This window comes from Lynx rufus, unplaced genomic scaffold (assembly GCF_022079265.1).
Source record: "Lynx rufus isolate CCGP_SWC_20201006 ecotype Redwood Valley unplaced genomic scaffold, mLynRuf1.p SCAF_8, whole genome shotgun sequence".
In the NCBI taxonomy this organism is placed as follows: Eukaryota; Metazoa; Chordata; class Mammalia; order Carnivora; family Felidae; genus Lynx; species Lynx rufus.
In genome coordinates, this window is record NW_025814896.1 from 45222841 (window position 1) to 45244465 (window position 21625).

Below are 21625 nucleotides of genomic sequence, written 5' to 3' on the forward strand. Positions count from 1 at the left end.
GCTCAGCCCCCATTCCAGGTACTGGGCAAGCAGAAGTGACTCAAACAGACAAAAATCCTCGCCCTCATGGGGCCTGCATTCTAGTTAGAGGAGAAAGACACAAAGGGAAGAGATAAAAATAAGTGTGTAAGTGATGAGGGTGAATGTGAAGAATAAAGCAGACAAGGGGATGAAGACGTGCTGGGCTTTGGGGTGTGGAGGGAGCCCTGTTAGGGAAGGAGGTGATGGGGGAGCCACGTGGGCACAGGTCCATGACATCTACTCTTTTTTATACCATGGTCTTACAGTTTATCGTATTCTTCCATTTTTTGCTTCACTTCTCTTGACATTTGGGATGGATCATTCTTGCTCTTAAGTTTGGTTACTTTAAATTTCATGACCTCATGTTCTGGTCTCCCACCCAATCTCGTTCTTCTTCCCTTGGGAAATTATATTTGTGTCTGTCATCTGCCCTCCGGCCATGCTCATGAGCCCTGGAACAAATCATTCATTCAATTGTTAGCGATGTCTACCTCTTCTGTCAACAGATTCCACGCCAAGGTTCCCTCTCATTTGACTTATGACTGCTGGTCTTTGAAAAGAACATAATATTTATGTTAACTTCCAGTGTAAATGTATATAAACTAAATGCTTTTTAACACTTGTTACTTTATACAGTGATCTCTACGATGTTTCCAAACTTAATATGGGGTTAGAATGTGGTATAAATGATTCTTTTTCCTTTCGTTCCTGCTCGCCCATTCTTAACCTTCACATTGGCTTTCCTTCCTCTTGTTTATTCATGAGTGGAGACCACATTTGGCTGAACTTGCCACTCATTCCATCTTCCTTCTCTTCCAAACCACGTTTTTCTGAAATTTGCCATTTTTAATTTGGGGAAATATGTTTCAAACTTATTTATTGTGCTAGAAATTATTTTCTACACATAAATATTTACTACTAAATTAAATCATACCACCAATTGTCAACTTTGCTCAATAAGTGAAAATGCCTCTGGGTAGTTGTCTTTTAAATGATTCATCCCCTTGACATTTTTCTTTTATTTGCTTCTCTGTGGGTGATTCATGCATGCCTGGTCGTCATTTTTTCTAGCATGTCACTTATACCTATTTCTGGCCCATATATCACCAAGAGTGTTGTAGTGATATCAGTCCTGGTGCTCTTAATCAGCCTCCTTGAATAGAACCTAATAGAAAACTTGATTTTGTGGTTATTGTTTTATTTTGTTTGTTTTTGGTTTAAGCTGAAATATTGATGACTGTCAAGTTGTTTTAGGTTTCTACTACATAGATCACTCCTTTGGAATTCAGAAAGACTCAACTTACTTTTTCTTCTTTCTGTCATTTTGTTTTAATTTACTGGCATCAAAAAGTTGCCCTGTATTCTGCAAGGCACATACTCTTGCAGGTGTCTAAAACATTCATTCAATTTGGGATTGAAAAATTAACTATTAAATCTTTTTCCTTCTAATTTTATATATGATTTTCTATTTTGTTATGTGTACAGTCTGATTAAGTCCTATCAATTCTGACCTTTGAGGTCAGAGTCTGCTAAAAATGGGGCAAGAATAAAAACTCACTGGGAAGCAGGTGACCATGGCTGCCAAACTTTCAAGACCCAAGAAGGAACCAATGAGCAGGGACTTCGTCATTTTTTCATGGAGAGGTGACATTTCTTAGGGAATCATGGGCCTGGGCATTCAAGTAAATCAGAGAGAGAAAGTATAAGAGAGAGGTGACCTGGGAGCTTGAAGGCCTATGGAGAAGGGTTAAGAAACAAGATAGACCCATGTAGGACCCCCTTAGCTACGGGATGGAGGAAGCCATGAGGATAGGTAAGGAGAACCACAGCTGATCTCTCTGATTCAAGGTGACTTTAGAATAATGCTGAACCCTTAGGAAAAGAATGGTTAAACTATCCCAGTTACTGAGTATAAGTTCACTTCTGGGAAGGTTGGGCAAGATGACAGAACAGGTAGAGGGAGGTGGGTGTTCCCTTTCTGGTTAGACACCATATGACAGCAGGAAAGGCCTAGCCTAGAGATGACAATGAAAAAATGAAGATCAGAAACTCTTTGTTTGAGACTTACGAGGAGTTTAAGAAGTGGGCCCACATTTAGATACCTCCAGTGAACTCATCATCTTTTGCAATCCTTCCAGGCCCAATTCTGACATGTAAACATCAAAATAGACTTTGTATTTTTGGGTGTTGATTTAGCCTGTTAAAAGTTCATTCCACAGAAGGTCTTAGCATCATTTTGTAAACCCTCAATTAATTTTCTTAATCTTTAGATTTATCTGAAAATATGGCAAGGAATAAAGATGGCTTCTTGCTAATTCAACAGGAAATACAATCTCCCTTTGGTGTGTGCATGTGTATATGACACCCATATATATTTTTAGATAATTTCATTTAATTAAGGATCACACATGTTGGGAATAAAACACTAAGCATCCTTACAACTTTGTTTTGAAGCTGGTTTTATTTTTCAAGGGCTTTCTACTGAAACACAGGCCAAGTTCTCCATAACTCCTGGTCCATCTCTAACCTCATGTACATTATCTAAAACCTTAAGGAATTTCACAATTATTTCTCAGAAGATGGTTCTGGATCAATAGATCAGCTCCATAAGAGCAGGAGGTGTGGACTGTCTTGTTCTCTGAAGGATCCCCAATACCCAGAACACACACCGGGCACTCAGTAGGTGTTTAATCAGTATTTGTTACTGACTGAATGCACCATTTTCAATAAAGCCACTTTAATAATTGATTTTTTAAGGAATACATTTTAAGTGAGAATCTGCCTCTTATGTATATTCATTTTTTACTTTTTCTAGAGTTCCTGTCAGTTGCTGTATAAAAGCAGTTAGGCCATCTGATTATTGCCCCATTTGTATTTCCTATCAGGTGGCCACAGGTCCCTGTCCCCTTATACCATTAAAGGCAAAACAAACAAGCAGCCATTCCAATCTGTAAGCAGTCATATGCACAGTGGCCACTTGCCTCAAAACCCCTGCTGAAAAGGTCACCTGTGGAGGAAACCTACATTGGCTTTTTGAGCTGAGCAAAAAAACAATGGAAAAATTGCTCTCAGAGTCAAACACTAGGCAACAGAGAGTAGCCTTGCCCAATAAAAATACAGGGTGAGCCACAGGGGTAATTTTAAATGTTCTGATAGCCCTATTAATTAAAAAGCTTAAAAATTGAGTGAAGTTAATGGTAATATTTATCATTTAACCCCTTATATCCAAATATTATCAGTGAGATAATTTATTTACATTCTTTTTTTTTGTACCAAGTCTTCAGAATTCAGTGGATATTTTACGCATATAGCATATCTCAATTTGGAGATGCCCCCTTTCTTTTTTATTTTTTAATTTTTTAAATGTTTGTTTATTTTTGAAAGAGAGAGAAACAGAGTGCGGTGGGGGAGGGGCAGAGAGGAAGAGACCCAAAATCTGAAATAGGCCCTAGGCTCTGAGCTGTCAGCACAGAGCCCATTGCTGGGCTTGAACTCATGAACTGTAAGATCATGACCTGAGCCCAAGTTGGATGCCTAACCACCTGAGCCACCCAGGCACCCCAGAGATGCTACCTTTCAATTGCTCAGTAGCCATGTGTGGCTTACGGCTGCCATATTGGACAGTGTACCATTAGATTAGAGTAGTGCACAAACATACTGCTATTGCCCATTCCTCTCCATGGAAGTCTGGGAACACATGAAGGTTGTGAAGTGTTCCTCTTTGGCAAACTTAAGTAGCAGAGATGAGAGCCTCACAATGCAACAAAATGGTTGTGTCCTCTAATCAACAATACATTTTCGGGGCTCCTGGGTGGCTCGGTGGGTTAAGCGTTCAACTTTGACCCAGGTCATGATCTTGTGGTCCGTGAGTTCGAGCCCCGCGTCGGGCTCTGGGCTGATGGCTCAGAGCCTGGAGCCTGCTTCTGATTCTGTGTCTCCCTCTCTTTCTGCCCCTCCCCCGTTCATGCTCTGTCTCTCTCTGCCTCAAAAATAAATAAACGTTAAAAAAATTAAAAAAAAAAAACAAAAAACAATACATTTTCATGGACAAACTGGTGAAATTATGTTCGTGTTTTTGTGATACTTGGCAGTAAAACAGCCTCATATTCCATTAAACGTTATTGAGAAATGCTGTGGGCTAGGAAAAACCCTGGCCTTTCAGAATGGACCACCAATAGAGACATGGAAAAAAATGTCACATGCTCACTCACCTCCTGGTTCCACAATACTCTTTGTTTGTTTGTTTGTTTGTTTGTTTGTTTGTTTGTTTGTTTTGAGAGAGAGAGCACGAGCAGGGTAGGGGCAGAGAGAGAGGGAGAATTCTAAGCAGACTTTGCGCAGTCAGCACAGAGCCTGACGTGGGGCTTGAACTCACAAAACCGCAAGATCATGACCTGAGCCCAAATCAAGAGTCAGATGCTTAACCAACTGAGCCACCCAGGCGCCCCTCCACAACACTCAGCAATGCTACTGTAGCACTGACCATATACAGAAGCATGGGGGAAACTCTCTGGTCATCTGCATGAAAGCTTCATCGTTCATTCCTTTAGCGGATGTTTATTGAGCTCCTCTCTGGTTCCAAAATATTTTCATCACCCAAATTAGCAGTCACTCCTATTCTCTCCTGCTACCCCAGCCTCTGGTGGAAGCAAGTCTACTTTCTGTCTCTATAAATTTGCCTGTTCTGAACATTTCATATAAATGGAATTGTACAATATATGGCCTTTTCTATGTGGCTTCTTTCACTTAGCATAATGTTTTCTAGTTCATCCATGTTGTGGCATGTGTCAGTACTTCATTTCTTTCTGTGGCTGAATTATAGATTCCATTATAGATAGATCACATTTTGTTTATCCCTTCAGAAGTGGATAGAGATTTGGGCTCTTTCCATCTTTGGGGCTATTGTGAATAATGCTGCCATAAAAATTCAAGTACAAGGTTTTGTGTGGCCATATGGTCTTCATTTCCTTGAGTATTTTCCTGTATTTTTGTGGTGTTGTTTTTTACATAATCCTTCTGAATTAGATCTTGGCATAAGGTGGCCATATCAGAACAAAGTTCTTATCCTTCACTTAAAAATTGCTCAAAATATTTATATTATTAAGGTTATATTAATACATCATCTTTATATCAGTTAATTATAGATGTAGATTGTTCTTTGTAAATATGCTACCTGTCATGTTATATGGAAGCATGCATTAAAATTTAAGCACAAAATATTCACTGTAATTGACAACTAAGTGGGTTAGAATATGTCACTTTATTAATGGGAGGAGGAACAGCACTCCTTTATTTAGTAATAACACCCTAGTGACTGGAGAGCATTCAGTGCCAGGCCAGCTATATAATATGCAGCGCATCTTTAGATGGAGAAGTCATCTTCCCATGGGCTCGCCACTCCAACCTGAGGCAAGTAGGCATTCTCCAGTGGCCTGCAACCTCTGCACTTGGCTGCACAAAGTACTTGGGTCAGGGGCAGGCAAGATCCACACTGAGTTGCCAGCTGAGCACCCATGGCACTTCCTGCCCTGGGTGATCATGGCCACTAGCTTGTTCTAACTAGAGACTCAATGGGGCTTGTACCTGATACTCCACCCTCCCCATGCCTGTGTCCAGGACCCCATGAAGGTAGAGCATAATGGCTGCATGTGGGCCTCCCCCACCAATGCAATCCAGTTGTCACTTCTGTCAGAGGGCCACAGTAGTCACGGGGCAGGGATGGGGAGGCCCTACGGGGCCCAAGGTTCTGGAGGCAGGAAACAAGTGGGAGAGAAGCCATGGAGCGATGGTGGGAGGTAGGTACCATGCATGAGCTGTGGCATCAAACCCCTGGACATGCTCCATTGTCTTCTTGACTTCATGTAAAAACACAAAATCAAAGATTAAATCATTAGGAATTTAAAGACTCATGAAGCCAGCCCAGGTTCAATGTCACCTCTTAAGTTTTTAACACACTTTATTTTGTTTTAATTTTTTTAAATTTATATATTTATTTTGAGAGAGAGTCAGCACAAGTGGGGGAGGGGCAGAGAGAGAGAGAATCCCAAGCAGGCTCCGCACCACCAACGCAGAGCCCAATGTGGGTCTTGAACCCATGAAGCTGTGAGATCATGACCTGAGCCGAAACCAAGAGTCAGGTGCTTAACTGACTGAGCCACCCAGGCACCCCCATGTCTTTGTCTTTTAGTTTAGTCTTTGTTTTAAAGCCTGTTTTGTGTGATATAGCTATAGCCTTGTCTGATATAACCCTAGCTTTCTTTTAGCTTCTATTTGCATGGAATATCTTTCTCTATCCCTTCACTTTCAGTCTGTATGTCTTTATGTCTGAAGTGAGTCTCTTATAGACAAGATGTAAACAGATTCCTTTAAGCTGAAAAGAAGGGGCACTATTTATATATATGCATATATATAATATAAAAGTCTGTTTTAAGTTGATAGCAATTTAAGTTTGAACACATTCTAAAGGACTACATTTTTACTCACTCCACCCCCATGTTTTGTGTTTTTGAGGTCACATTTTATATCTTACTTTGTGTATCCCTTAACTGATAATTGAAGCTATAGTTATTTTTACCACTTTTTTTTTGTTTTTTAACTTTCATACTAGCTTTGCAGGTGATTAATTCACTACCTTTACTATATATTTACTTTTACCAGTGAGATTTATACTTTCATATGTTTTCTAGTTTCTAATTAGTGCCCTTTCTGACATTTCTTGTAAGGCCAGTTTAGTGGTCATGAACTCCTTTAGTTTTTACTTGTCTGGGAAACTCTTCATCTCTTAATTCTGAGTAGCAGCATTGGTGGGCAGAGTCTTCTTGGTTGGAAGTGTGTTCCTTTCATTACTTTGTATGTATCCTGCCACTGCCTTCCAGCCTGTAAAGACTCTGCTGAAAATTCTGCTAATAGTCTTAGGGTGGTTCCCTTCTACAGAACAAGTTGTTGTTTTCTTCCTGCTCTTAAGATTCTCTCTTTATCTTTAACTTTTGACATTCTAATTATATTTATTAGTGTGGATCTTTTTGAGTTCATCTTATTTGGAACACTCTGTGCTTCCTGGATCTGGATGTCTGTTTTCTTCCCCAGGTTAGGGAAGTTCTCAGCCATGGTTTCTTCAAATACATTTTTTGCCCTGTTCTCTCTGTCTCCTTCTGGGACTCCAATAGTGTGAATGGTTTTCTGCTTGATGTTGTCCCATGGGTACCCTTAGGCTGTCTTCACTTTTTAGATTCCTTTTTCTCTTCCCTGCTCTGTGTAGATGAGTTCCACTGCCCTGTCTGCTGGATCACTGATTCTTTCTTCTGCTTCAGCTAGTCTGCTGGTAACCCCCTCTCGTGTATTTTTCATTTAATGTATTCTTCAGCTCTGTGACTTCTGTTTGGTACTTCCTTGTATTTCCTATCTCTGTGGAAGTTCTCACTGTGGTCATTCATATTTCTCCCATTTTTGGTGAGCATCCTTATGACCATTATTTTGAACTCTTAATCAGGTAAGTTATTTATCTTCATTTCATTAAGATTTTTTTCTGAGGTTTTATCTTGTTCTTCCATTTGAAACATATTTCTTTATCCATTCATCAGTTGATGGACATTTAGGCTGTTTCCATAATTTGGCTATTGTTGAAAGTGCTGCTATAAACATTGGGGTACAAGTGCCCCTATGCATCAGCACTCCTGTATCCCTTGGGTAAATTCCTAGCAGTGCTATTGCTGGGTCATAGGGTAGATCTATTTTTAATTTTTTGAGGAACCTCCACACTGTTTTCCAGAGAGACTGCACCAGTTTGCATTCCCACCAACAGTGCAAGAGAGTTCCCATTTCTCCACATCCTCTCTAACATTTATAGTCTCCTGATTTGTTCATTTTAGCCACTCTGACTGGTGTGAGGTGGTATCTGAGTGTGGTTTTTATTTGTATTTCCCTGATGAGGAGCAACATTGAGCATATTTCATATGCCTGTTGGCCATCTGGATGTCTTCTTTAGAGGAGTGTCTATTCATGTTTTCTGCCCATTTCTTCACTGGATTATTTGTTTTTCGGGTGTGGAGTTTGGTGAGTTCTTATATACACAATGGAATACTACATGGCAATGAGAAAGCATGAAATATGGCCTTTTGTAGCAACGTGGATGGAACTGGAGAGTGTTATGCCAAGTGAAGTAAGTCCTACAGAGAAAGACAGATACCATATGTTTTCACTCCTGTATGGATCCTGAGAAACTTAACAGAAGACCATGGGGGAGGGGAAGGAAACAAAAAGTTAGAGAGGTAGGGAGCCAAACCATAAGAGACTCTTAAAAACTGAGAACAATCTGATGGTTGATGGGGGGGTGGGAGTTAGGGGAGGGTGGGTGATGGGTATTGAGGAGGGCACCTGTTGGGATGAGCACTGGGTGTTGTATGGAAACCAATTTGACAATAAATTTCATATTAAAAAAATAAAAAAGAAAAAAAGAAATATATTTCTGTTTACTCATTTTGTTTGACTCTCTGTGTTTGCTTCTATGTATTAGGCAAAACAGCTACCTTTCCCAATCTTAAAGGAGGGAAGGAGGAGCCTATTGTTTAAACATGTCCTAGCTCTTGGTTGTTTCTCTATCCTTTGTGATTGTCTAAGCAGCCTGATTTATTCGTGATATGTCCCATTTATTGAGAGAGTACCAAGGCTGTCCATGTTTCAAAGAGAGCATTCATTCAGCACCTACTTCCAGGCTGATTCTAAGCTAGACCTTCATGCAGCAGCTTTCAAAGTATTCAAATATATACAGTTCTGTGGCACTACAGTCATAAATCCTGCTCATCTCCAGATCAGGTGACCTGGAGCTGCATCTTGGGTGATATTTAAAAATTTTGGGGCTTCAGACAAGTGTATAAGCTCTTTTCTGGGAGTTACTGGCAAGCTGTAGCAAAGCTAAGGGAGAGCACAAAGTTGGCACCCTCTGGCCTACTTTCTTTGGACACTCCATAGCTGCTAGATGTGTAGCAAACCTGAGGCCTGCCCCTCAGGCTGAGCTCCAGGACAAGTACATAGGCCTTTTTCACAGGAAGACCAGGGTGTGTTTCAGTCTGCAACCTGTGCAGTGCCCTAGGGGTGGTAGCCTGCCAAGAACTGCCTCTGTGATTGTTACAGCCCCATGGGACCCAAGAACACAAGCCTCCCTGGCTCCCAGACCCAGGTGATCAAGGAGAGCCCCCTGTGTGGACTGCACCCCTCAGAGTTTTAGTGAGGCAGAGAGAGGGTAAATAGCAGCTCCATATTTGTGAGATCTCTCCCAATCGTGGGTCACTGTGCTAGGGTGAGGTTTTTTGGCAAGACTGAATCTCTGCCTCTTCTACCATCTTGATGTGGCCCTTTATTGTTTGTTGTGAAGGAGCCATTCAGCTAGTTTTGAGGTCTTTTGCAGAGGGAATTATTCCATATGTAGCAGTACATTTGGTGTGTCTGTGGGAGGAGATGAATTCAGGATCTTCCTATGTTCCCATCTTAGACTGCCCCCTCTTTCTGCACATTTCAAAATAAATGCATCTAGAGTGTAACTTTGTGTTCTCTCTGGTTAATGAAAATACATTTCTAGAATGAAATGAGTTACTTTTATAATTAATCAAACGTTAATGTTACATGAACATTTTTGCTGAATATTATTTTATGTATATGTGATACATTATAATTCTGTTCATTTTGAGGGGGAGGATATATATTTTAGTACCTTAACCTAAAAAAAAGTATCTCTCCTCATCCAGGTCTATTAAAATAAGATTAGCCTCTTTGTCGGATACTCCTGGTGTTGAAAACCTTGTTAGCACTCTCATGCTGAATAAAAGTATATTGGAGGATTTAAAGCAATACAATGAGGCTCACAGAGACCCTGTAAGTACCTACTATGACCCGATTGGCTTCCTTTCCCTCGTGATATGGGACCATTATGACCCATGTAGTTTCAGCCTTGAGGTTTCCTTGGATCTCAGTTGGAGAATTGTGTGGTGGGGAGGCAGAGGTGGAGTTGGAAGATGGGAGCAAGAAAAGAAAACCTGGGAAACTGGGGTTTAAGGAAGTGAGGGTGTTCTCCTCACTCGTGGCCCCAAGGCAGAGTGCTGGTCAGATATTCTAAATCTTTATCACAGAGATAGAAAATTTGGACTTGATCCAGACAAGTGTCCTGAAACAGGATAGATCTCAGGGCTTGGAATAGGAAGATCTGACTGAGGTTAGGGAATGGTAGCTCAGGAACCTGTGGTGCTTGGTGCTTAACCAGCAACACTGGATATCAGACCTATCCAGTCTGATGGAACTCCATTTGACCCTGGATGGTGATTCTGTCTAGAGGGTTTTTTTGTTGTTGTTGTTGAGCTGGCTATGTCCTCAGGGAATGGATGAGCTAGGAAAGATCTTGTATGACAAATGTTGGGTTCTCTTTCTAGGAGTCCTTATGTTAACACTGCTTTCTTGAGGACCATGACAGTTAACTTAACCAGACATGGAACAGCACATGGAGTTGGAGAAATGCTGTTACATTTTTGATAAATTTTATTTAAAAAAAAAAGTCTTATTGAGCTATAACCAATGAACAGCTCGATAGATTTCACAATTCAAATACACCATGTAATGAGCGCCTGTTTCAGGAAACAGACTAACCCCTGCCTGAAGACTAACCCAGCCTGCCTGAAGTTCCTCTCATGCTCCCATTCAGTTACTTTCTCCTCATGTTAATACCACCTTGACTTCTAAGATTATAAATTAGCTATGCCTGTTTTTGAATTTTATTTGAAGGGATTGTACCGTATGTGCTCTGATACCAGGCTTTTATTGCTCAGCAACATGTGAGACTCACACATATTGTGGTGTAAAGTATTTCATTGCATGAATATTCCACAATTTATTTCTTCCTTCCACTGTCATTTGGGAAGGTTTCCAGCTATTGGATCTTTTGAATAAGCACTTTAAGTTTTAAGTCATCCAGAGGGAGACACCTAACACCTGAACACAGTGAAATATTTAATATTTACCAAACAAGTATTTGATAAGGTAGCAGATTAAAAGAAAACTTCTCTCCAGAACATGTTTTTTGTTTTGGTTTGTCTTGATCTGTTTGTTTTTTCATTTTTTTTTTTTTTTTGCTACTTCCCTCCTGGCCTGCTAATGCAGTGTGATATAGCGCCCTGTTTCTCGAAATGTGGTTTAAGGAGCCATAGAGGCCTCTGAGACATAAATTTTCAGGGGCATCCATGAAGTAACAAAAAATTGTTTCTGTAATAAGAATAAGAAAGTATTTTCCTTTTCCACTGTATTGATCTTCACACCAATGGTGCAAACGCAGTGGTGAGCACAGCCTTGGGAGTCTCAGTGTGAATCAAAGCAGCGGCACCGGAGTTCGTTGAGTCCTTCATCGCCATTCACTCATGTTAACATCAGGAAAAGAAAATCTAGTGAGGGCATCGTTGCACAGCAACACAATGGCCAAAACAAAAAGAGTGGTACCACTAGATGCTGGGGAGGATGCAGGGAAACAGGATCATTCACATGTTGCCAGTGGGAATGTAAAATGCTACCATGCTCTGGGAGACATTTTGGCTATTTCTATAAAAACTAAAAATGCAGCAACCATATGACCTAGTAATTGCACTCCTGGGCATTTATCCCAGAGAAATGAAGTCTTGTACGCGAATGTTCATAAGCTGTCAGAATCAGCCCAGATGTCCTGCAACAGGTGAATGGGTAAACTGTGACGTGTCCATGCCATGGAATAGTACTTAACAATACAAAGGAATGAACTGTAGGTTTATTCATCAGCTTGGATGAATCTGCAGAGAATTATGCTGAGTTGGGGTGGGGGGAAGCCAAGCCCTAAAGGTTATATACTGTATGATTCCACTTACATTACATGTTTGAAATAACACAGTTTTAGAAATGGAGAAGAGATTATTTGTTGCCACAGGTTAAGGGCCAGAGGAAGGCAGAAAGTAGATGGGTGTGGTTATAGCAAGGTAATTCAAGGGATCTTTTGTTGGAACTGTACTGGTGGATATATGAACCTACACATGGATAAAATTGTGTAGAACTTGATAAACACACACACACACACACACACACACACATCAATGTGCATTCTGTGCTTGTCATATTATGCTAGAGTTTTGCAGAATCTTACTATGAGAGGATACTGGGCAAAGTGTAGAAGGAATTTCTCTGTATTTCTTTTTTTTTTAAAAAACATTTATTTGTTTTTGAGAGAGAGACAGAGACAGAGTGCAAGCAGGGGAGGGGCAGAAAGAGAAGGAGATACAGAATCTGAAGCAGTCTCTAGGCTCCAAGCTGTCAGCACAGAGCCCAACATGGGGCTCAAACCCACTAACCGTGCGATCATGACCTGAGCCAAAAGTTGGCCGCTTAACTGACAGAGCCACCCAGGCGCCCCTGTCTGTATCATTTCTTACAACTACTTGTGAGGCTACAGCTATCTCAATATAACTTTCAATAAAAAAAGAAAAAGAAAAGCCAGTTTCACTCGAAGTGGTAAAAATTACTAACTTAATTAAATTTCAATCCTTAAGTACCTGTATTTTCAATATTCTGTTGTGGCAAAATGCGAGGTGCACATAAAGGTCTCCTACTGCAGACTAAAGTATGTTAGTTGTTTCAAGAAAGAGCATTTCTGCAATTGTTTGATTTTCATGCAGAACTAGCCCCTGTTCTCATGGAACACCACTTTTACTTGAAAGAACAGCTGGCAGACAAAATATGGTTATTCGGTCTCGGTCTCGAATACTTGGCAGACATTGTCTTAAAAATGAAAGACGCAAGGCTGTCACTCCAAGGGAACAACTGACAGTATTTGTTCCCTGTGATAATATCCAAGCTTTCAATAAAAAAATTAGAATTTTGGAAAATCAGTATCTTTCATCATGAGCTTCACAGCTTCCAAAAATTTTAAAAAGTTTTTCTGATGAGGCTGGTGGCAATGTCACCAAATGTGATGCTTTTAATTTTTTTAGCATTTATTTATTATTGAGAGACAGAGCATGAGTGGGAGAGGAGCAGAGAGAGGGAGACACAAAATCTGAAGCAGGCTCCAGGGTCTGAGCTGTCAGCACAGAGCCCAGTGCGGAGCTTGAACTCACGAACTGTGAGATCATGACCTGAGCCAAAGTCAGACGCTCAACTGACTGAGCCACCCAGCGCCCCTGATGCTTTGATATTTTATCATAAGTCAACATTTGGAAAATCTGTGTAAGCTTGGTGAGCCAATATTTTGTAGATAAAACAGGATGTTACAACATCACACATAGGTAAAAAGTACTCACGTGAGTACAAAGTTTACTGATATGGTTTCAGCTTCCACAATGCAATTGATCTTTTATTTTTTTATTTTTTTAAATATTTATTTTTGAGAGAGACAGAGCATGAGAGGGGGAGGGGCAGAGAGAGGGAGTCACAGAATTGGAAGCAGGTTCCAGGCTCTGAGCTGTCAGCACAGAGCCCGACGTGGGGCTCAAACCCACGAACTGTGAGATCATGACCTGAGCCAAAGTCGGAAGCTTAACCAGGCGCCCTGCAACTGATCTTTAAAACAGTACCACTTGTTGAGCATCAGAGAAGAATATCCATAATTATCTGAAAGATTATTTAAATACTTCCCTGTTTTCTAGCTCTGTATCTTTGTGAAGACAGATTTTTTTGTATATTTCAACCAAAATAACATATTGCAGCAGATTGAATGAAGAAGCAGATATGAGCATCCAGCTGTCTTTCATTAAGCCAGACATTAAAGGGATTTGAAAAAATATAAAACAATGCTACTCTCCTCTCTAAATATTTTTGTCAAATTTTGAATTTTGTTTTAATTAGTAAATTCAACAAAAATGAATCAACATCAAAATTTTCCAAATTTTAACTTCTAATATAGAAAATAGTGATAGATAGATATTACACACATAAACCAAGCTCTTTGGGGTCCTCAGGGAATAGAGGTCCTGGGATCACAATATTTGAGAACCACTAATGCAGAGCTAAGGAAAACAGATTCCAGGTCAAAGGGACTGTGGTTTGAATCACAGATCCAGCCCTTACTAACTGGAAATCTCAGCATGTTACTCAGCCCCCCAAGCCTTATTTTCTGGTAAGTGAAATAGAGAAAATGATAATATTCATAGGAGTGAGGGTTCAATGAACACAGGGAGGACATTTAACTTAGTACATGGTCCAAAGGTAGGATGTTGGCTCTGAACGTCATTGTTGTTAGTTACAGCCGACTACTGACTGCTTACACAAACCTGGATGGTTATATTTTAAGGGCCTTAAAACATATGCTTATCTTTTCAGGATGGAACACCACTGAAAGCATTTGTAGCTGAAGTTGCAGAGCAAATAGTCGGCATTGCAGTGATCAGAGATGAAATGGTAAATTGCAAAATAGACATTGATTTCTTGGATTGTGCCTTTTTATATCATGAATTAGCACACAATACCTCTTTTTCGTTTTTGTTTATTTAATATGAATGCCTCTTCTTTTAAGGATTTCATCATCTGCTTGGTTGATTTTCAGTTTCCCATTTTTTCAGTTTAAACTATTTAAAATATTACAGAGAGGGGCGCCTGGGTGGCGCAGTCGGTTAAGCGTCCGACTTCAGCCAGGTCACGATCTCGCGGTCCGTGAGTTCGAGCCCCGCGTCGGGCTCTGGGCTGATGGCTCAGAGCCTGGAGCCTGTTTCCGATTCTGTGTCTCCCTCTCTCTCTGCCCCTCCCCCGTTCATGCTCTGTCTCTCTCTGTCCCAAAAATAAAAAAAATAAAAAATAAAAAAAATAAAATATTACAGAGAATATATGAAAAATTCACATTTTATAAATTCATATAACCAGGGTGCCTAGGTGGTTCAATTGGTTGAGCGTTCTGACTCTTGATTTCAGCTCAGGTCCCGATCCCAGGGTTGTGGGATCAACCCCCACATCGGGCTCTGCCCTGAGCATGGAATCTGCTTGAGATTCTCTCTCTGGGTCTCTCTGCCCTTCTCCTCTACTCATGCTCTCTCTCTCTCTCTAAAATAAAAAATTAAAAAATTAAAAAAATTTTCAAATAACCTTCCACCAGGACCACCACCACCAAAAAATCAAAACAAAACAAAAAACAAACAAACAAAAAAGTCCCAGTGCTCCCCAAAGAATTACTACTGTTAATAGTTAGGCATTTATTCTTTCCTACATTCTTGCTTGCACATAATTAATTACATGCACTGTGTGTGTGTGTGTGTGTGTGTGTGTGTGTGTGTGTGTATGGTCAATTGGACAAGTAATTTTTTTTTCCTAGTGCACAGCCAATTCTTCCGAAGTATTTATTGCTGAGTAGTTCATTATTTTCCTGCTGATTTAAAATGTCACCTTTACATGATTCCATATGCCTGTATCTATTTTTAAACCCTCTGTTCTGTGGATTTACTTGTTGATATCTCTTGTATTATTATGTGCTTTGGTATCTGATAGGGGAGTCTTCTCTCATTTGTCTTTTTTTCTAAATTCTCTTGGTTTTAATTAGATATTTCCTTTTCCAGATAAGCCTTGTAATACTTACTAAATGAACTTATTTGCACCTTTGTGGTTTTTGTAGAACAATATAGGCAGAATCAACAATTAAAATATTGAGACTTTCTCGGGGCATTTGGGTGGCTCAGTTGGTTAAGCGTCCTACTTTGGCTCAGGTCATGATCTAGTGGTTCGTGAGTTTGAGCCCCAAGTCAGGCTGTATGCTGACAGCTCAGAGACTGCAGCCTGCTTCTGATTCTGTGTCTTTGGCTCTCTCTGCCCCTTCCCTGCTTGTTCTCTCTGCCTCTGTCTTTGTCTCTCTCTCAAAAAATAAACATTAAAAAAAATTTAATAAATAATGAAATATTGAGACTTTCTAGGAACATGGCTTTCTGTATTGGTGGTGGTGATGTTGAATTATTTCGGGTTCTTCAGTAAAGTTTTGTGGCTTTTCACGTACAGCTTTCTTGTGCCAGATACTTTGCCCCTGTAGGTTTACTCTCTGCTCTGTTCTGTTTACTCTCTGACTCTAATTGGATTTGGCCAAAGTGGAACCCTGATGAGAGGAAGGGAGGAGAGTGAGATTGGGATGCCCTCAGCTGGCTGGTCTCTCCACTGAGTTTTTTGAGCTTTTCAAGGTGGCCTTTTCTCCAGCACCCTCTCATTTTGGATTCCAGTAACTAGCACCTCCCATGCCACCCACCTAAGGTGGTGTTAGCTTGCAGTTGCTGCTACACTGTCCCCTACTGGTTTCCCTACACCCTGCCCCCTCCTTGTAAGTAGTCTTTTTGTTTTAACCCACCTCCAGTAATCCTAATTTGAACATACCATCTGTTTCCTGATGAGACCCTGACTGATACAGTCCTGAACATTTATGATTTGTTTCTACTTGTTTTATATTTTTCTGGGTATTGGAGTGCCTGGGTGGCTCAGTCGGTTAAGCCTTGGACTTAGGCTCACAGTTTGTGAGTTCGAGCCCCGGGTCAGGCTCTGTGCTGACAACTCAGAGCCTGGAGCCTACTTCAGATTCTGTCTCCTTCTCTCTCTGCCCCTCCCCCACTTGTGCTCTGTCTCTCTCTGTCTCTCAAAAATAAATAAATGTAAAAAAAATTATATTTTTCTGGGTATTATAAAGAGATACTTTTTTTTTTCATTGTTCTAAGTGTTCATTTTGGTATGTGGGAACAATAGTACTTTTTGTCTTGTGATCTTATATCCAGCCACCTTTTTGAAGTCTCTTTAGCTCTGAGAGTTTTCAGTTGAATCTCTTTTCTGGCACAGTGTCACTTCTTCCACATTGTCTTGACCAAAGCAGTTATAGGGCATGCTCAGATTCTAGGGATGGAGAAAGTGACTCCACCTCTTGATGCTGAGAGTGTGGCAAGGTCAGTCTGCCAAAGAGCATGCAGGATGCAAGTTAATCTTGTGGCCATCTTTGGAAAATAGCCTTATTTTTAAAATATTTATATCTTATTTCTTTTTCCAGTTTTGTTATATGTTTAGAATAACATTGAATAGTAATGTTTATAATGGATACTTTTGTGGTGTTCTTAGTTTTAATGGGAATGATTCTGTATTTTCCTCCATTTAGTATAATATTTGCTGCAGGTTTCTGGGAGGCATCCTTTATCAAACTATAAGGAAATTCTCTTCTATTTCTAGTTTACTAAAAGTTTTTATTATGAATGAGTGTTGAATTTTATCATCAAATATGTTTTGGCATTTATTGAGATGACCATACGGCTTTATTCCATTAACCATTAATGTATCTTACACTATATACTTGTTCTTTGGTTTATTTCTCTTTTTGATTCAATGTATCTTTGAATGATTTTTAAAAAATTTTGTTAATGTTTATTTTTGAGAGACAGAGACAGAGACAGAGTGTGGGTGGGGGAGGGGCAGACAGAGGGGGAGAGAGAGAATCTGAAGCAGGGTCCAAGCTCCAAGCTGTCAGCCTAGAGCCGAACACAGGGCCCAAACTCACAAACCATGTGATCATGAGCTGAGCTGAAGTTGGATGCTTAACCCACTGAGCCACCCAGGCACCCCTTGAGTGATTTTTTTAGAAAGGGTGATAGGTGGTGGGGTCTCTGAGTGCATGCATATACAAGAAGTTTTTATTTTGTTCTCACCCTTTAATACTCATCAGGCTGTATATGGAATTTTTATGCCAATTACCTCTCAACAGATTGTTGACATTTTTACTGTCATGGTTTTCTAGTGTCCAATGTCACTGATAAAATGTAATGTTATATAAATAAATGTATATTTGTTTGCTTTCTGTCTTGAGAATTAGTTTGTTTCCTTTCTATCCCTGAAACTCTGAAATTTTACCAAAAAGTAACTTATGCCTTTTCTGAGTCATAGGAATATCTTTCCTCTATGATTTCATTATTTTTTCCCTTTTAATTTATTCTCCTCTTCTTGAATTCCTTCTAATTCAAGGATATTGGACCTTTGGAATTGCACCTTCACTGTCTCTTAACTTTCTTCTCATTTCTTTATCTCTTGTACTTCTTTTTTTTTAACTTCCTTTTTTTTTTTTTTTTTTAGTTTATTTACTTATTTTGAGAAAGAGAGAGCGAGAGCACAAGGGTGAGTGGAGGAACAGAGAGAGAGAGGTAGAGAGAGAGAATCCCAAGCAGGCTCCACACCATCAGCACAGAGCCTGATACGGGGCTGGAACTCATGAACCATGAGAGCATGACCTGAGCTGAAACCAAGAGTCGGATGCTTAACCAGCTGAGCCACCCAGGCATCCCTTCTCTTGTACTTCTTACTCTTCATTCTAAGAGATTCTCTTGATTTTGTCTTCTGGATTTGTAATTCAGTCTTCAGCCTTGTCCATTCTGTTATGCAGGCCTTCTATTGGAATTGTCATTTGAGGGTTCGTTATGTTTAACTTCCAAGTCTTTTTTGTAGCAGCTTGTTTGTTATGTTATATGCAAGGTCCTTCTTGTTATCTCTGAGGATACAATAGAATTTTTTTCTAAAAAAAATTCTCTTCCATTCCCTGACTGACCTCTGTGTCCCCCTAGAGGAAGTTGTATGTTTCTTTCTTCTGATCTTTTGCATTTGTCAGTTTTCCTTGGAAGTCTGACCATGTCGCACATGAAAGATTATAACATCAGCGTGGCTGGCTGGCTTCAGTATCCTCGACAGTTGTGCTTCTTGCTTCTCCCCTGCGTCTCTCAGTCATGAGGAGAGCTACCCAGCCCTCTGTCAAATTGGGAGGTGGCATCAGTTGTCTGGCTTCCTCTTGTGGCCTTGAATGTAGATGATCCCGGCAGACAGTAGGCCTTTGAGGGGCCCAAGGTAAGAGGGTGTAAGCTAGTGTTAGAAAACTTTGACATGTTTTCTTCCAAGGTGAAGAAGACTATCTTACTTCTGCGTCCCCCATCATGCCACCACCTCATTATTTAAAAAAAAAATTTTTTGTTGTTATTTTAAGTGGTTTGGGATGGGAAGAAAATTAGGTGCACATGGCCCATCTGCTGTTTTGAGCCAATAACATCTGTTGGCCCTTTGCTTCTTGTTTTTCAATGATTTCTCAGCCCTACACTTATTACTCATTTTATTTTATAATGAGGGATGCCTCCTTGGTAATTAAAGAAAGGTCTTAGGTGCTAAGGCAGTTGTAGGGTCAGCCCAGATGGAAAGGTCAGGCATTACCAGAATTGCCTTCAGATACCACCACTTCCCTGGTTATCCTGAGCCCCTTTTCCTCTGTGCTTTATAGCAGAAGCTTTAAAGACAAAGGACCTTGATAGGCTTGGATACAGACTTCAGTTTTCCTGAATTTTCTAGTGCCAGCTTTGCCAATCACAGAGCAACTCAAGTTCCTTGCATTCTCCAATCCTTCTTTTTGAAAGTATGCTTTTAGGACAGTTCTACTGTGGAAAATAAGAAGAAATATAAGTAGGTGCTTTCCAATCTGCATATAGTTTGATGTTTCATGCATATCAGGTGTGTTTACTACTCTTGTCATGAAGGAAAGTCACACTCACTCAGAACAGCACCCCACCCCACAGTGTCCACTACTGGGAAGTGAAGCAAGACAGGCTGAATCAGTACACAGTTAGCATGGTTGAGCCCCTGCTTCCCCACCCACAGTGCGGGGGCCAAAGAGTGGTGGTCAGAACTGGACCCATAGAAGCAGGAGCAGAGTGCCCGATATTTTCTTTTATAAGTAAACACTCGCTAGTCTTTAAAATTACCTTCCACGATGTAAAAATAAAATACCTCAGAAGCATAAGATGTTTAGGGAATGCCTATGGACGAGGCCTAGCCTTGCAGTTTTCCTGTAGATCAGTCTAACCACACGTGCCAGTCGAAGGATGTGACCAGTGAGATGACATGTTTCCACATTGATAGTGAAGAGAGAATAGTAATGAGCCCAGAGAACATTGGTGGCTGTTGTTTGTCCCACTGCCGAATTTTGTACAGGCTCAGTCAGTCGCACTGACAAGCTTGCCCTGTGCTTGTCCAACACTGGGAAAAAGGTGTTGTCCTTTCCCCTGGTCCCTAGCAGAGACTCAAGGCTCTCTGGGTTTTTAGCAGCCACGGCTCTAAGGAGCAAATTCCAAAGCTGTGTAGCCATCCTTCAGAGACAAGCCATCAGAACTTTCAGAAGACCTAATTTTCAATTTTAAAAATTTGAACAATCAAAATGAGGTAGTAAATCACTGGAGAGATAAGCACATTTCTTACTACTATACCTAAAGTAATTAAAAATTTTTCTTATCATAAAATGCATGCCACTTATTGAAAACATCCTTTAATGCCCTTTCCCCACCTCTTTTTTAGGATATAGAGTACATACGATCCCATTACAACATTGAAGATTTCATCTACTTCAGTCACCACCAACGGGAAGAACATGGGCACTTGTATCACTTTGCCCTGAACCCTATTTTTCGGCACTACACCAAGTTTTTTCTGAAGGAGATCCTCCGTTTAAGCTATAAGTCCTGTCTCTACTATCCTGTTTACCCACAATCCAGGGAAGACAAGGTAAAAGAATATCATAATGCACTTTTCCAGCACATTCACGATGTCATTCGTGTTGTGTGCCATATTTTATTCCTTCCTTGATCAATGGATTTGAATTATAACAGGGCTATGAATTTCAAATGGCCATATTGAGTTTGGCCCTTTTATTACACTATAGAGAAAGTCCAGAAGACTGAATGTCTGAAACACTCACAATCATAATTAGTAGAACAATTTGTTGGCTTTTCCATATTGACAAAGCAGAGACTGGAAAGTCTGCAAAAATGCTCTAAGGGACATGAAAGTCAAATGATTTCTTATGGTGCATTAGTGAAATGCCATAATGATCCTATCATGCTCTTTAAACAAAGAGCATTTTGGTTTGAACTCACAGAACAAATCAGTTCAGTCCTATAAGATTGCTGTGCTATCATGGCATTCCAAATAGGCACTATAACCACCGCCATAAGAGTGATGGATAAAAAGTGGAGATGTGTGGTGCTGACATAGCCTTTATGTAGTAAATACCTCTATAAGTCTCCCTAGCATGTTATACTTATGAAGACTCATACTTTGTAGTAAGCACTGTCTAGTGTATAAGGTCTAGTGCACAGATAGCAAGCTCTTCTTCCTGTTTCCATCTTGCCTCTACTTATCCCACTCAGTCTTCAGAGCACTTTCCACTAGTTAAATTATGCCTTTTGCCATGAAAGCAGAGGTGTCCATCTTGTTCAAAGCTGCATCCCAGTGCCTAGAAAAGTCACACACATGTACACATGCTTGTCACTGACAGCTGGTCCTCAGCCTGATACAGATTTGAGAAGCTATTAGGTTCAATCACTAGACCATCTAGTTGTCCCATCATATCCCATTCATGACCAAAAACTTTCTCATGCTCTTCCCAGAATCCTTGATGTGGTCACATTTTTTCTTTGTTACCACAAATGAGCCAAGCAGATTTTTAAAGTAAGCTTATTTATTAAACTTCAAACCAGTCTGAAGCATATCAGTAAAGTTCCCTTAACAAAATTTTGCCAATGCATCTTATTTAACAAAAGCCTTTGGGGGAAGAAAAGAGGGAATGGGGAAGAAGAAAAAA

At 40.2% G+C, this 21625-nt stretch overlaps 1 protein-coding gene across 1 annotated transcript in view; it reads left to right on the top strand.

Moving 5' to 3' along the window:
• CFAP61 (cilia and flagella associated protein 61) overlaps window positions 1–21625 on the top strand; it is a 270944-nt gene that overhangs the window by 101671 nt on the left and 147648 nt on the right. Inside the window, exons 13-15 of the mRNA XM_047067515.1 lie at window positions 9762–9888; window positions 14338–14415; window positions 20341–20547. Coding sequence (XP_046923471.1) covers window positions 9762–9888; window positions 14338–14415; window positions 20341–20547 — 412 coding nt within the window. The remainder of the gene's footprint in view (window positions 1–9761; window positions 9889–14337; window positions 14416–20340; window positions 20548–21625) is intronic.